This window comes from Corythoichthys intestinalis, chromosome 15, assembly GCF_030265065.1.
Source record: "Corythoichthys intestinalis isolate RoL2023-P3 chromosome 15, ASM3026506v1, whole genome shotgun sequence".
NCBI classification, from domain to species: Eukaryota; Metazoa; Chordata; class Actinopteri; order Syngnathiformes; family Syngnathidae; genus Corythoichthys; species Corythoichthys intestinalis.
Genome location: NC_080409.1, coordinates 54,150,538 through 54,165,184, shown reverse-complemented (window position 1 = coordinate 54,165,184; position 14,647 = coordinate 54,150,538). Strand labels below are relative to the sequence as shown.

Sequence of the window (14,647 nt, the reverse complement as noted above, 5' to 3'; positions counted from 1 at the left end):
TTTGACCTCGTTGTGAGTTTGTAAGGTTGTGACTTCTGACTAAGCAAACTCGATGCCAATAAAAACGTTTGTTCTTCTTTTCCCCCAAATTAGAATCGATAAGAGAATCGAATCATTAAGCAATATCGATAATGGAATCGGAAGAATCCTATCAATTCCCATCCCTTATTGCAATAACCTCGTTCTCGTGTTAATAGTTTCCTTTTGGGCTTTTAGACATACCTTGTTCCATTCCTCCTCTGTTATTGCCTCCCCAAGTTCAGAATTCCATGACTCTAATCTCTCGGTTGCGCTTTCATCCTCACGCTTTACTAAGAGCGAATAGTATAAAGAAAGAAAGCTCTTCTCATGTCAGATTTTCTAGAAGGCATTATTATTATTATTAAACCAGCAACCAACATAACACGAAAAACGGCTTGGCAAGGCTTTGAGTTTCATCTACCCTGGTTTTGGTGGATGGCCGCAAGTGGCTCTCCTGACTTGGCGCCCTTGAGGATGGATCTTGCTTTTCATTCCATCTGGGTGTCCAGCCACCCTCCACACCAATCTCTAGAAGGAAATCGTGGGGGAAATGGTTTATTAATAGCAGGGGGACTTGCAAACCTCCTGAACTGACTTCAAACTCACTACTAGGGAAGTTGTGGCAAATGTACAGAGTAGGAACTGAATGCAGTACTAACTCTTTTTGAAGTATATTTATTTTATATTTTCAAATCAAGACATGTTTATTTTGCTCAAACCCTAGGCTGAAGTCATTGAAATTTTTTTTTTTTTAATTACCACAGCGGGCGAGTGCTACCTGACTTCAACTGTTACCTCAGTCGATCCCCTTAAAGAATGTTAGAACATTAAAAGAAAATATGTAAAAACTGACAAGTTTGAAGTTTTCTACTTTTTTTTTGCTCTTTAATTAGAGCTGCTTTTTAGTTGTAGCCAAGAGAACAAACTTTCAAACGCTGTGATTTAAAAAGGCCTTTTGTTTTGTTTTATTAAACCCGTACTGAACCATTTGTGTCCCGTGACATCCCGATTATCTATATATTTGAGGTATTTAAAGATTTTTGGCATGTAGGTTATATGCTTAGACGTGCCTAAGATGGAACCCCCACCAATGTTCGACCATTGATCATCACACGAAAGAACACATACAGTGGTATGAAAAAGTATCTGAACCTTTTGGAATGTCTCCCATTTTTTCATAAAATCACCATCAAATGTGATCTGATCTTTGTCAAAATCACACAAATGAAAAAACTGTCTGCTTTAACTAAAACTATCCAAATATTTATAGGTTTTCATATTTTAATCAGGAAAGTAATAAGTATGCAAACAATGACAGAAGGGGGACAAAAATAAGTCAACCGCCATATCTATTATTTTGTGCCCCCCCAAATATTTTGCCAAAACATCTGTGGAGTGTCCAAGTGCCTTTTTGCGAACATTAAACGAGCAACAATGTTTTTTTTTTTTTTAGACAGCAGTGGCTTTGTCCATGGAGTCCTACCATGAACACAATTCTTGGCCTTAGTTTTACATATAGTTGATGTGTGCACAGAGCTACTGGACTGTGCCCGTGATTTCTGTAAGTCTTTGGCAGACACACTCGAGTTGTTTTTTTACCTCTCTGGGAATTCTGCGCTGAACTCTTGGCAACATCTTTAGTGGCCGGCCACTCCTTGGGAGAGAGCAACAGTGCCAAACCCTTGCCATGTGTAGACAACTTTGTCTGACTGTCGATTGATAAACATCCAGACTTTTAGAGAAGGTTTTGTATCCTTTCCCATCTTTATACAAATTAACGATCCTTGATCGCAGGTCTTCAGACAGCTCTTTTGACCGAACCCTGATGCACATCAGACAATGCTTCTCATCAAAACATTTCAACCAGGTATTTGTTTTACAGTGGGCAGAGCAGCTTTAAACCACTCATTAGAGACTGGGCACACACCTGACTTAAAATGTTTGATAAAAATAGGTTTCAATTGCTCTTTAAGTCTCCTTAGGCGGAGGATTCACTTACGTATTTTTCCCCTTTCTGTCATTGTTAGCATGCTATCCTCATTAAAATATGAAAACCTATAAATGTTTGGGTGGTTTTAGTTAAAGCAAACACTGTTTTTTCATCTGTGTGTTTTTGACAAAGATCAAATCACATTTGATGGGGATTTTATGCAGAAATGTGAGAAATTCCAAAACGTTCAGATACTTTTTCATACAACTGACTGTATTTATTAACCCTTCCTTTTGTTCTCTGATCAAAATGACCCACCACCAGGTTAAAGAAAAAAAGATCCCCCAAATGATACGCTGCAGGTTTAAATTGTCCACTGGAGAGACAGAGAAAGAAAGAAACATTCATCATTGGGATGAATAGAAATGCATTCAAAACTCCTCACCGCACATTTTTACCCTTAAAGTGCCTGTGACAAGAAAAAGCATGTTTATTTCATAATACACACTGTATTTCAAGCTCCTGAATGAAATGGACCGCTTGGATGTGTGTGAAAGCGATCGCTATATTTATTTAGTTTTTTTTTAATGAAAATGATTGACTTCCGGCAACAGTCTCTAGTGGAGAAAGAGGGCGCTGTGACATGTACGGTAGAAGGAGTCCTCTTCACTATACAGCCGTACTGTTGTATGAGAAGAACTAAGGATTCAGCTAATTTTGCGGATTCATTCTTTTATTTTTCGCATCACGCCAGCCAAACGGCTGCAGAAAAATCTTGCTGTACGAGGGAGAGGCGTATGCGCCTTTTTGGGGTTTCAAAAGGTTCCCATTCACCGGTGGATATTGGCCAAAACAAGCCCTACGACTGTGGGACCATGGGACTTACGAGGAAGTGAGTTAACATCGTGTTTTGTATGTCAAATACTGGGATCATTTTAATATGTAGGTGGCTTGCATTTTGTCATATGCTCCTTGTCCCCTCGGACGACGACCGGCGGCTTGTCGCACATCCCCTCGCTGGGAGAGCAATACTAGTATACTCGGCTCATTCCCCTCTTCATTGAAGTGCCCAGTGTTCTGTCAAATTTTCCGACCGATCAGAAATTGCAACTTTGACTTAAAAATAGCCGCGAATACAGCGATTACAAAGTAAACGCTACAAACTTTCTTTAAATAAAGGACTACTTACGTTTGATCATGGATTGGCATGTCATTGTCATTGATTGGCAGCGGTCATTGTCCAGCTGCTTCCCCGGCGAGCTCCCCTGTCCGTAGTAGCTAGGAACTAGCTGGAAATTGCTCTCCGCCGGGCGGTTTGCCGATCGGCAAAGACCAATCGACAACCCAGTCGTCATGTGAAATGTTCCGGGCTAGTTATGTGTGATTTTCCGCTTCGAAGTCGACAGTTTTGACCATTATGGAGTAATTTTGCCATGTCGTCCTGAATAAGTGCACTTTTATTATTTCATATTCCATTTAGCACAAGACTGTTATTTGTCATGACCAGGCCATTTATTTAGCTATTGGGGAAAAATACTTGGATAAGAAAATAATATCCTGTTAAAATATTGAAGTAGAGATACTGAAAGAATGACATTTTGCGGCTCTCTTCGTCACGTTTTCCTCGTTGTGAATAATTCCCCCTCAATGGGCTGCATAGTAAATCAGATAAAATCGTGACTCCGCTGACGTCAACCACCTGTTGGGGACGCTAGAGCCCTTTAATGGTAGGCGTGGCTAACCAGGAGATTAAAAAACTAATTTCTCGTCATCTGTGCTTTGCTAAATTGTTGTATATAGTCAAAACGTCTCAAAATATGATTCTAATTCACATAATAATCCTATTTAAGACTTTTTTTCTCGTGTCGTACGCACTTTAAGCTATCGAAAATCAAGTGAAGAGGGGAAACTCAGGAACTCACAGATTTTGTGGTGAAGGACAAGTTATTTTCTTAAACCACTTTTGGTGTTTAAAATTCAATTAAGCTGCTTAAAATGGGGGGTTTAGTAAAGACGGGTCATTTTGACCTGGTTGACACACAGTGAATACAGAAAATGAAGATTTTCTAAAAGATTTTCTTTCTTTCTTATTCGTGCTAAAAGTGTCGATTGGATGTCGAAGATGCTTGCAGGAGCGTTTCCACTATCGAGATTCATCTTCCAATCCTCCCTAAGGTGGAAATCATCTTCTTGTTCTCGTCGCCCAACGCCTACTCTTAGAAGTGTGAAATTACTGAAATATGCCAGTGCTGTGTGTTGTGGGTGTCTTTAAACTTTTTTGGATTTCATCCTGGTTTCTTCCTTCAGGAAACTAAATGGCAAGGGAGAATGTTTGTAGCAAGGGTCATGTAGGTCCAGCTGCGACCGCGGTACTCAAGCAGGGGGCGTGGTTGGCGGACGACGAACGCTTGATCTGATTGGTCATTGAAAGCAATAACAAGAGCTAGACATATTTAGAACTAGATATATTAATTCTTTAAAGTCACATAGATTCGATAGGATTATATACTGTACATCAATATTCTAAGATCTAGTTAAATTTAGGGCTAAAGAAATATACAGGTAGTCCCTGGTGTATGATTGAGTTCCATTCCCGTGCTGGCTATGTAACCCGGATTTTCCTGTAAATCAGAATTAACCTTTAAAATACCTCTTACCTCGCTTAGGTAAACATTCAGTCTTTTGAAGGCTCCCGCGGGGCGGGCCGTGGGCAGCAAAAAGGGTGTGTTCGGGATTATTGTCTGTTTGTGGATTGGACAGGAGGATTCGGGAGGTTGTCAGGGCAACGACGGTTGTGGATTTTGCCATCTCAGCATCAAAGGGGCTCTTGGAGTATTATCAGTCGTGTTATCAGTTGGATATTGGGCGTGCTCTGGTGTTCCTTGTGTTGGGACAGGGCGTTTCGCCATTTGTTCTGGACTGTCTGGATTGCGACTGATTGCGAGAGTTGGTGGAGCAGACGTGGGCTTATCAGCGTCAGTCTTGCTCAGTCAGCTGCATGACGCACGTGTTGGGCTTCAGTGATCAGGAGGCGTCATGTATCTCTTATGCCCTGTGTCAAATATATTCTGCTTGTTTTCCTTAAACTATGATATAAATGCTATTTATTTTATATTGGGTACGTTAGAGTAATACAAACAATCAAAGAGTAAATACAAGAAAAGATACTATTTCCCGATTCATTATATTAAGTGTGTTAGAGTAATACAAACAGTCGAACGGTAAATACGAGAAAAGATACTATTCCCATCAAATGGTCATGAAGCCCAAGAGGCAAACAGTGTTGAAAAGTCTCTGGCTATTTATTGAAGAAAATAACATGAATGTGCTTGCGTTACAGTATGAACAAAATGCAACAAGCAATACACAGATAATTTGCGACTCATTCATATTTAGAAACAATAGCTTCTACAGTGTTTTGGCAAAATATCAAATATTTAAAAATATATTTGGGGGAGGGGCTAGCTACACGTCGCCTAGGGCACCTAGATGCCCAGGGTCGGGCCTTCAGGCAACACTGCTAATGCAATGCAATCCATTTTTCAGTGGCCCCTGACGTCCACTTATACCTTTTAAAAGTGACAACATTGGGGTTGTTAAGGATAGATTGAAAAGGCCTACAATTAGTGCTCCCCTGTGGCTGCAACACACAGGAGAAAGTGGCGCGAGGTAAAGCGGAGTGCAGACAGGCAGTCGACTGTTATCTGATGACAGTCCGAGAGGGGATTGAAGCGTCATTTCTGCCAAGAGGATTAGGAACCAGCTGCTGGATGGAAGCAGACGAGTAGCACCCATCGGCCATCGCCGATTTGCCCTTGTTTCCTTTTTCCCACCCCCCTCTCTGCTTTTCTTTCTTTCCTTCTGCTCCTATGCCGTCGTCTTTATGTTAGTCTGTGCTTGTCAGAGGGATTTGTCTCTGTCTGTCACAACACGCTCTACTCCATTAATCCATTTTGGAATTCATCTTTTCCCTCTCGCTCTCGTGCCGCATGTGGTCTGACGAAAGCCGGATAAGCCACCGACGTAGCCAGGGCACGCCTCTGGAAGAGTGACATCAGTCGAGAGATGCCTTCATTCAACTTGGAAAACATGGGGACACGATGTCCTTTTGCTCTATGTGTGATTGATACTGGGATTGAAGTCTGGGTGAGATTTAATCACAGCCGTAACAGAAGAGGGAAGATATTCTTGTAACCCTTTGCTGTATAGCACAGTGTTTTGAGTGAGTCACGGTACTTTTTTCATGAAAAAAAAATCCCCAAGGCACACCAACGGCAAAAAATGTGAAAATGAATTCCAGTAGCCTATTTATATAAAGTCGTGTACTGAATTGAAATCAAACAAACATACAAAAAAAAAAAAAAAAAACGCATTTATAATCATATTTTTACTCAATCCGTGTGACTTAGGGTTCTACTAGAGTGTTGTTTTCAGCAACACTTTTCATTTTCATCTTTGGTCTTTCAGATGAAATACTTATCAGTCTGAGTCATTTCACAGCATCTTTCTTTTTTTAAACCTTTCTACTGATGTCATCGTTATAGTTTGCTAGCTAGCTGACGGGACGGGTTGCCGTTTGATCACTGTCGACCTGAATAAATTGACAACTTGTGCTTCGAAGCCTTTTTCCAGCTTTCAAAATGGAGTCAGCACAAGGGGTAAAGACTAAGGTGAACACGCGGAGTTTGGCCTTCTCAGGGTCTCGCCGGTCCGGGTCGTTGGAGCTGCGCCAGCGCGGGTCCGGCGGTTCGGCTGGCTTTTTTCCGGAAATCTTCCTTTAATATAAAATAAATAGCACTTATACCATAGTTTAAGGAAAACAAGCAGAATATAAGGCATAAGAGATATATGACGCCTAACGGAAGCCCAATGTGTGTGTCATGCAACTGACTGAGCAAGATTGACTCTGACAAGGCAAGACATCTACAAGCCCACGTCTGCACCACCAACTCTCGCAATCAGTTCTCCTGGACATCCCAGGACAAATGGCGGGACGCCACGTCCCAACACAAGGAACACCGGAGAACGCCCGATATCCAACTGATAACACGACTGACAAGACTCCAAGAGTCCGTTTGACGCTGAAGTGGCAAAATCCACAACCCTTGTTGCCCTGACAACAGTAACTCCCGAATTCTCCTGTCCAATCCACAAACAGACAATAATCCTAAACGACGCCCAAACACACCCTTCTTCCTGCCCACCGCCCGCCCCGCGAGAGCTTTCAACAGACTGAATGTTTAACTAAGCATTGTCATGTTTTTTTCTCGGGAACCTTTTGTTGACTTGCGATGTGGTGACCTTGGAGCCTCGCCTGGATCCCTCTTTGCCGTATGATTGCTGTCAACTCAGAATAAATGGTCAACTTGTGTTTCGAAGCCTTTTTTACAGCTTTCGAAATGGAGTCAGTACATGTGGTTAAGACTAATGTGAACGCACGGAATTTGGCCTGTTGGCCGGGTTGGGTCGCTGGAGATGCACTAGCGCAGGTCCGACGTTACGGCTGGCGTGATTCCGGCAATCTGGCTAAAGGGTCAGATTCCTTCACTTCCTTGAGTCACTTCCCTAAAATGAACAGGAAGTGACCTGTAAATGGCCCAAAAGGAAAAGGAAGTGACCGAAAATGAATAGGAAATAACGTGAAATGCCACCAAATGAACTCATCGCATGGCATTGGCTGCCAATGACGGCCATAGACATCCAATCCGTTTGAAGTGGGAGGGAAGCAAGCGAATGAACGCTGCCACCCTCCCGCTTCAAACGGATTGGACGTCCACTAGTGATAAACTCATTCAAATTCACAGCAAAATGATGACAATGGCTTGTTTTTCTGTTTATTAGCCTTACATAGTATATATATATTGATATAGAGTAGGATGAGACCATGTAGGAGCAAGACACAGACATTTGCAGCATTATTGGTGTACGAATGCGTGTTGGTTTGTGAACATATGATGAATGGAAAATGGAGTTACACTTACATACAGCCTTTACACACTCAAAGACCACCACATCATCACTTACCTTCTGATGATGCAGCATCAGGAGCAACATGAGGGGCTCAGTATCTTGCTCCACGATACTCAGACGTGGTCACTCACCAGGGTGAGGAATCGAACTCACAACCTCTAGGTTGGGGAACGACTACTCTACCGCCAAAGTGAAACACTTTGTGGTAGGCAAACGTCGAGTTTTCCTGCTCGCTTGAGTCCACTTAATCTAACTGGCATGTTTTGAGGATGTGGGAGGAATCAAGAAAACTTGCAAGTCTGCGAACAACGTGTAAACAGAAGAAAATGAAAAATATCCCTACAACCACAAGTTGATCAAGCCTGAATTAGACAGCTCTCCCGATAAGACAGTAGAGCAACCAAAACTCATACACACAGAAAACTATTTGCATGAGTTATTATTGTGATGATTTGTCCTCGAGCCATTTATGACTGACTGCACTTTTAATATCCCTATAATAAGATATCTGTAATCATGACGGTAGTTTCTGCAATGGCGATCCTTATTCATAAAAGCATTTGAGTTTCAGTGTAATTAAACATGGCCTTGGTGAGTTTTATTACAAGCCGCAGGACAAGATGAGACACTACACCCACATCTGTTGCTCTGATTGGGCCGTGCTCACGGAACAAGATGTTTATTCCAACCCCCTGTGACAATATATCGAAAGGATGATATATCACAATAAGTGTGTAACACTGTTTTGGCTGCAAGGGTATTTCGAACAATTTTGAATGTATTTCAGCATATTCACAGTTATGGCTGAGGTTATATGTACTGTAATTGTTGTCCAAAGTAAAACTTGGCAGGTATAGAGTACAATAGCTATGGGTTTATCAAAAGCCACAGTCCCCAAGATGAAAACTACGGAGATGTTGTTAGGTTTTGTGTTGGTTTTTTCCTAGTGTGACTTGTCCCTGTGATTGCCCATTGATTTCACCTGTTGTGCCTGCTCCTAGTGTATCCTCCAACCGGCATCCTTCTGTGTTACCCAGCTGTTTCTCGTTGTCTCGTTACCCCTTGTCTGCATGTGTGTATGTAAGCACAAGGGGTCGCGTTAACCGGATATTTTCCGTCGTTGACCGGTTTTTTAAAACGGTGACGGAAAAAACTGAAGTCCGTCCGTCATTTTGACAGGTTGCAATTGACACCCCAGACCACAGGGTGGCGAGTTAGCATATTAATTAGCTATTGTCTCTCTTAATGCATGACGTCGTTGGCTCTTCTGTCAGAATATTGCAGCGTCACCGGGGTCTGGCGGCGGCACCGTGATTGACACATCAACGCGAGGTTCTTATTGGTGCACCCGGTGTGATGGACAAGATTGCCGCCTGTGTATAGACCCCAATCACATGACGTCACAACTCCGCCCCCCTGACTGGAGCCGCCATATTGTGTGTCAGCTCGTCATGTTTACACATTACCGCTATGTACATGCCTCCAATTACGGCGTGTTTTTCTGCTCGTTAATATTAATAATCAAAATGGTGAAGGCGTGTGTGGCGGTTGGTTGCTGTAACAGAGAAGATAGACGGAGAGACTTGAAGTTCTACCGTATTCTGAGAGACCCGAAGATGAGAGCGAGATGGACTGCTGTAATTCGACAAGAAATCTGGGCACCAAACGATCACCACAGACTATGTAGTAGTCATTTTATATCTGGTAAGATGCATTTAATATATATTTAGAAGATTTTGGGCTGACAACCACAATTAAGATCATTGTGTGACGTTGATGATTGGGGTCTATATCGTTGCCTCTTTTTCTTTGGGGGCGGAGTTGTTGGCGGTAAGCAGAGTAAAAAGGGACAAAAATACCACGACTTCCGTGTCTAATTTTTCGCCGCCAAGCAAGCGTTACAATATTAATTAAAAATGAATGAAAACTAAATACTATTGAATATGTCATCATTATCATTTTAAAAATTTAAGTGACGGGTAAAAATAGACTATGACCGGATTTTATGACCCTGTCAGTCAAAATGACAGACAACAAAAATGTCTAGCGCAACCTCTGGTAAGCACCCAGTTTCTTTTCACTCCTTGTTGCGTCATTGTCTATGTCAGTTTCAATTTCAAGTCCTGTCCAAGCCCTCGTGTACCAGTCCCTCCGTTTAAGTAAGTTTTGGTTTGAACACTGCCTTTTTGATCCCCAATCCTTTTTGGTTGTACTTTGTGCTTTTGGTTAGTTATTATTAAAACGTTTTTGAGTTCACCGCCACCTGCCTTGCTGCCTTTTGTTTCCCTGCAATTGGGTCCACACCACCTGCCTGCCTGCGTTTTCCTGACAGATGTTGACATTGATTGGCCCTAGCTATATTCAAACAAGATTACTTTTGACTGTGAAGCAGATTCACTAACCTTACAGTATATACTGTATATGCTAATAATGTATTATCATGATTATTTTCTAAACTTTTTTATTTCAATAAACAGGTCCCGAAGAGAAACAAGAATGGATGGAGGTTCAGGTCACAAAACAGGAAGGTCAGTTAAATACCTTTTTGTTGTTGCTGTTGTTTTAGAATGTGACATTGTTTTTTCCCCCAACTCATAATCATGCTGATTTTAATTTCTGGAAATGGATTCAATTCCACAGCTATAGGAATAACAATTCAATCGACTGTTGTTACGTTGGTTCCTCGAGATACCAAAGCTTCAGTACACCAAAAATTCATTTCATGAAAAGATGTATGGAGAACATTGATGCGTCTTCCTGAATTTACCCGATCTTTTTCGGCTAGGTTTTTTTCCCCTTTCTAACTGTGCGTTACCGGTTCGTGGCGCGTTTGCCACCGGACCGCAGAGAAATAAATAATATATTCACGACTGCAATCCGGCCTGTGGCTCTTGACACATCAATATCCCTGTCTACTCTATGGACTAATCCGAGTAAATATTTTTGTAGGTCGCCATCTAGTGGTTGGTAATTACTAGGGTGTTTGCACACCTGTAGCAGCCCAGCGCCAGTCAATGTAAACAGTAACTTTAGCTGCTGTTGAGTGTGTGCTGCGGGCGGCGACGTCTTTGGACTGCTTTTTTATGGGGAAAAGACCACCTGCTGAGCCAGAAGAGGAGCCTACAACCAAGTCCATTCGCATAATATATGGCTAAAAGCTTGCAAATAAGGCAACAAAAGTGAATGCACTGAGAGCATCATACCTCATGGCGAACCGTATTGCTAAAACTAAGAAACCTTTCACGATTGGAGAAGAACTCACTATGCTTGCGACCATGGACAGGCCTATTTGCCGACAAGTTTTAGGAGAGGCCGCTGTTAAAAAAAGGTTGATTCAGTTTATGGTGGGCCGCACACTTCATAACATATTGACATGACACGGGGGCGATTTATAGGGGGCCCATTTTCAAAAACTTCAAATATTTTCAAAACCAAGGCTGCTACCGACCTGAAACCAAAACAGGCACCTCCCTTAGCTATAAGTGAGTCTCCATGAGCAGCGGCATCAAAAAATTCAAAATCGTTCCCTTATAATTATTAATTATTTTATATACAAGTATAACACAACTTAAAATGGCTATAAAAGTCTCAGATTTTACCCTAGATGCACAAAAATCCCCAAATGCAGAGATAATCACCTATATTTTTAGGATCAATAGCAATATTTAACATTAGGGTTAGGGTTAGCCTAACCCTTTGACCAAAATAGCAACTTAATTCTTTTTTTATTTACTGCAAGTTTTCAACAGCTAATAAATCATTCAATTTAACATCAGAAACTTAATACTTGAGGGAAACATGCAGAATCAATCATACATAATATGTTAATTAGGGCTGTCAAACGGTTAATTTTTTTTAATCAAGTTAGTTACAGCTTAAAAATTAATCAAATATGCCATATTTTTCTGTAAATTATTGTTGGAATGGAAAGATAAGACACAAGATGGATATATACTACATTCAACATACGGTACATAAGTACTGTATTTGTTTATTGTAACAATAACTCAACAAGATGGCATTGCCATTATTAACATTCTGTTAAAGCGATCCATGGATAGAAAGACTTGTAGTTCTTAAAAGATAAATGTTAGTACAAGTTATAGAAATTTTATATTAAAACCCCTCTTAAAGTTTTCGTTTTAATAAAATTTGTAAAATTTTCAATAAAAAAAATAAATTAGTAGCCCGCCATTGTTGATGTCAATAATTTCACAACGCTCAAACCCATAAAATCAGTCGCACCCAAGTGCCAGCAGAGGGCGACAAAACACAAGTAACAAGTGGACATGACTGTGCTGTCATTTTAACCTGTTTGAGCGGGGCATGTGTGTTAATTGCGTCAAATATTTTAACCTGATTAATTAAATTAATTAACGCGATAATTTTGACAGCCCTAATGTTTTTTAAAAGTAAGATTAACAACACTGGTCATAAAGATGCATTCTGCAGAATGAAAAGTGACGAAAGTGGAGATTTTATTCTGCCGATTTGTTGCCGAACACAATTTGCCTGCAACCATTGCTAATCACTTCTCAGAATTAGCAAAAGAAATGTTCCCTGACTCAAAGATTGAATTGGTAAGTTTATTTTATCTTGACCTTTTTAATTTATAATTGGACACATTAACGAACTACCTTCAAGTCAAGCTGAAGTGCAGCCATCAAAAGACGTGATAGAAATTGCCAAAAGTGCTACATACAATCATAACAAAAGTCACTGTTAAATGTTAGTAATCATGATGTAGCTGAAGATATTGATTGCACCAGGTTAAGTGACAATCTTACCAATAAATTCATATTATTTTAAAAATTGAGTTTTATTTTTGTTTCATATTTCACGCCATATAAAACGTTGTCAGATTAGTCACAAATTTGTCAGGGCGTACGTCACTATTTGTAAGATTTTCAACAGCCTCGGGTTGACAGGTACAGTGGGGCAAATAAGTATTTAGTCAACCGCTAATTGTGCAAGTTCTCCCACTTGGAAATATTAGAGAGACCTGTAATTGTCAACATGTGTAAACCTCAACCATGAGAGACAGAATGAAGGGGAAAAAAAACAGAAAATGACATTGTTTGATTTTTAAAGAATTTATTTGCAAATCATGGTGGAAAATAAGTATTTGGTCAATCCCAAAAGTTCATCTCAATACTTTGTTATGTAGCCTTTGTTGGCAATAACGGAGGCCAAACGTTTTCTGTAACTCTTCACAAGCTTTTCGCACACTGTTGCTGGTATTTTGGCCCATTCCTCCATGCAGATCTCCTCTAGAGCAGTGATGTTTTGGGGCTGTCGTTGGGCAACACGGACTTTCAACTCCCTTGAACTTGCACAATTAGTGGTAGACTAAATACTTATTTCCCCCACTGTATAAGTTTTAGTAGCGCTTGGAACAAATTAGACCATTTACATGGAAAAGGCGATTCATTATACAAAAAAAATCATGATTACCAAAGCCGTTCAGGGAATCTCGAGGTACTGCTTAGTCCTTTTGATTTGATGACATTGGCCATTGACTTAAAAAACAAAACACACACACAAACCTAGATGCATCCAGCAAAAGCGCTTATTTGATGGGAGAACAAGATCTCAGCTATTTGAAACTGAGCTACAAGCATGCAAACGTCGGCTATGGCACAAGATTATTCTGCTCATTACACCGGGAAGGAATCGGCAGCATTTTCGAAATGATCCCATCACATTAAAAGTAATTGCACGCACATAACGATGAATCCAATAATTGATTTCCTACAAATGGCCCGTGTCAAGATAAATTGTGTTTATTTCCTCAGCCCAATCTACAAGAGAAGCCCTGACATGACCAAATCCCTGATGACTAAGTCCGAGCAGCTTCTCAGAATAGATGACCACGATTTCACCATGCGGCCGGCGTTTGGAGGTCAGCAAAGTCATCTGTATTAATAAAGAAAAAATGACAACGCTTGCAGCCATAAGAATGCTGTACTGTCACTTCTCATTGCCAAATTGTTCTGTAAAATGAATTCTCGCAGTCTTTCCTTATCAAAGCCAGTTATGCTGAGCTCTACATATTGTGTCTCTTCTAGAAATGACTCTTGTCTTTGAAGGATTGTGTACTCCAAGTTGGTGGATTAACACACACAAACTTGTGGGTTTTTTGTTCTCACGACCTACTGAGATTCATTAAAACAGGGGTGTCAAACATATGCAGAGTCTTTCTGCCTGACAGGCACGTCGCAGCTTATTCATAAATAATACATGTACAGAATCGCATGCTTTTATTTTAACACTGGCGTCATAAAAGTTTGGATTTGTGTGATCGAGCGCATGCGCGACTGAACTCGATGCCATTGGCGGCCATACACATCCAATTCATTTATGGCCAGGTACATCCATGTCAATGACGTCTATTCCAATGACGCCCATATACGTCAATTCTCTTGACGCCAATGCATGTCGATGCCATTGACAGCTTCACTGGGATGAAAAAGCATCCCAACCTTTAGGCATTTCTCACATTTCTGCTTAAAATCACCATGAAATGTGATCGGATTTTTGTCAAAATCACACAGATGAAAAAACAGTGTCTGCTTTCAATAAAACCACCCAAACATTTATAGGTTTTCATATTTTAATAAGGATTGCATGCAAACAATGACAGGAGGGGGGAAAATAAGTAAGTAAACCATCACATTTAGTATTTTGTGACATCCCCCCTCCAGGTAGCAATAACTTCAACCTGAC

At 40.7% G+C, this 14,647-nt stretch overlaps 1 protein-coding gene across 2 annotated transcripts in view; it reads left to right on the top strand.

The window, feature by feature from the left end:
• Nucleotides 1-14,647, top strand: part of LOC130931056 (gamma-aminobutyric acid receptor subunit rho-1-like) — a 59,746-nt gene that overhangs the window by 13,291 nt on the left and 31,808 nt on the right. For both annotated transcript variants that reach the window (XM_057859529.1, XM_057859528.1), the window contains exons 2-3: nucleotides 10,399-10,449; nucleotides 13,717-13,823. In XM_057859529.1, coding sequence (XP_057715512.1) covers nucleotides 10,399-10,449; nucleotides 13,717-13,823 — 158 coding nt within the window. The remainder of the gene's footprint in view (nucleotides 1-10,398; nucleotides 10,450-13,716; nucleotides 13,824-14,647) is intronic.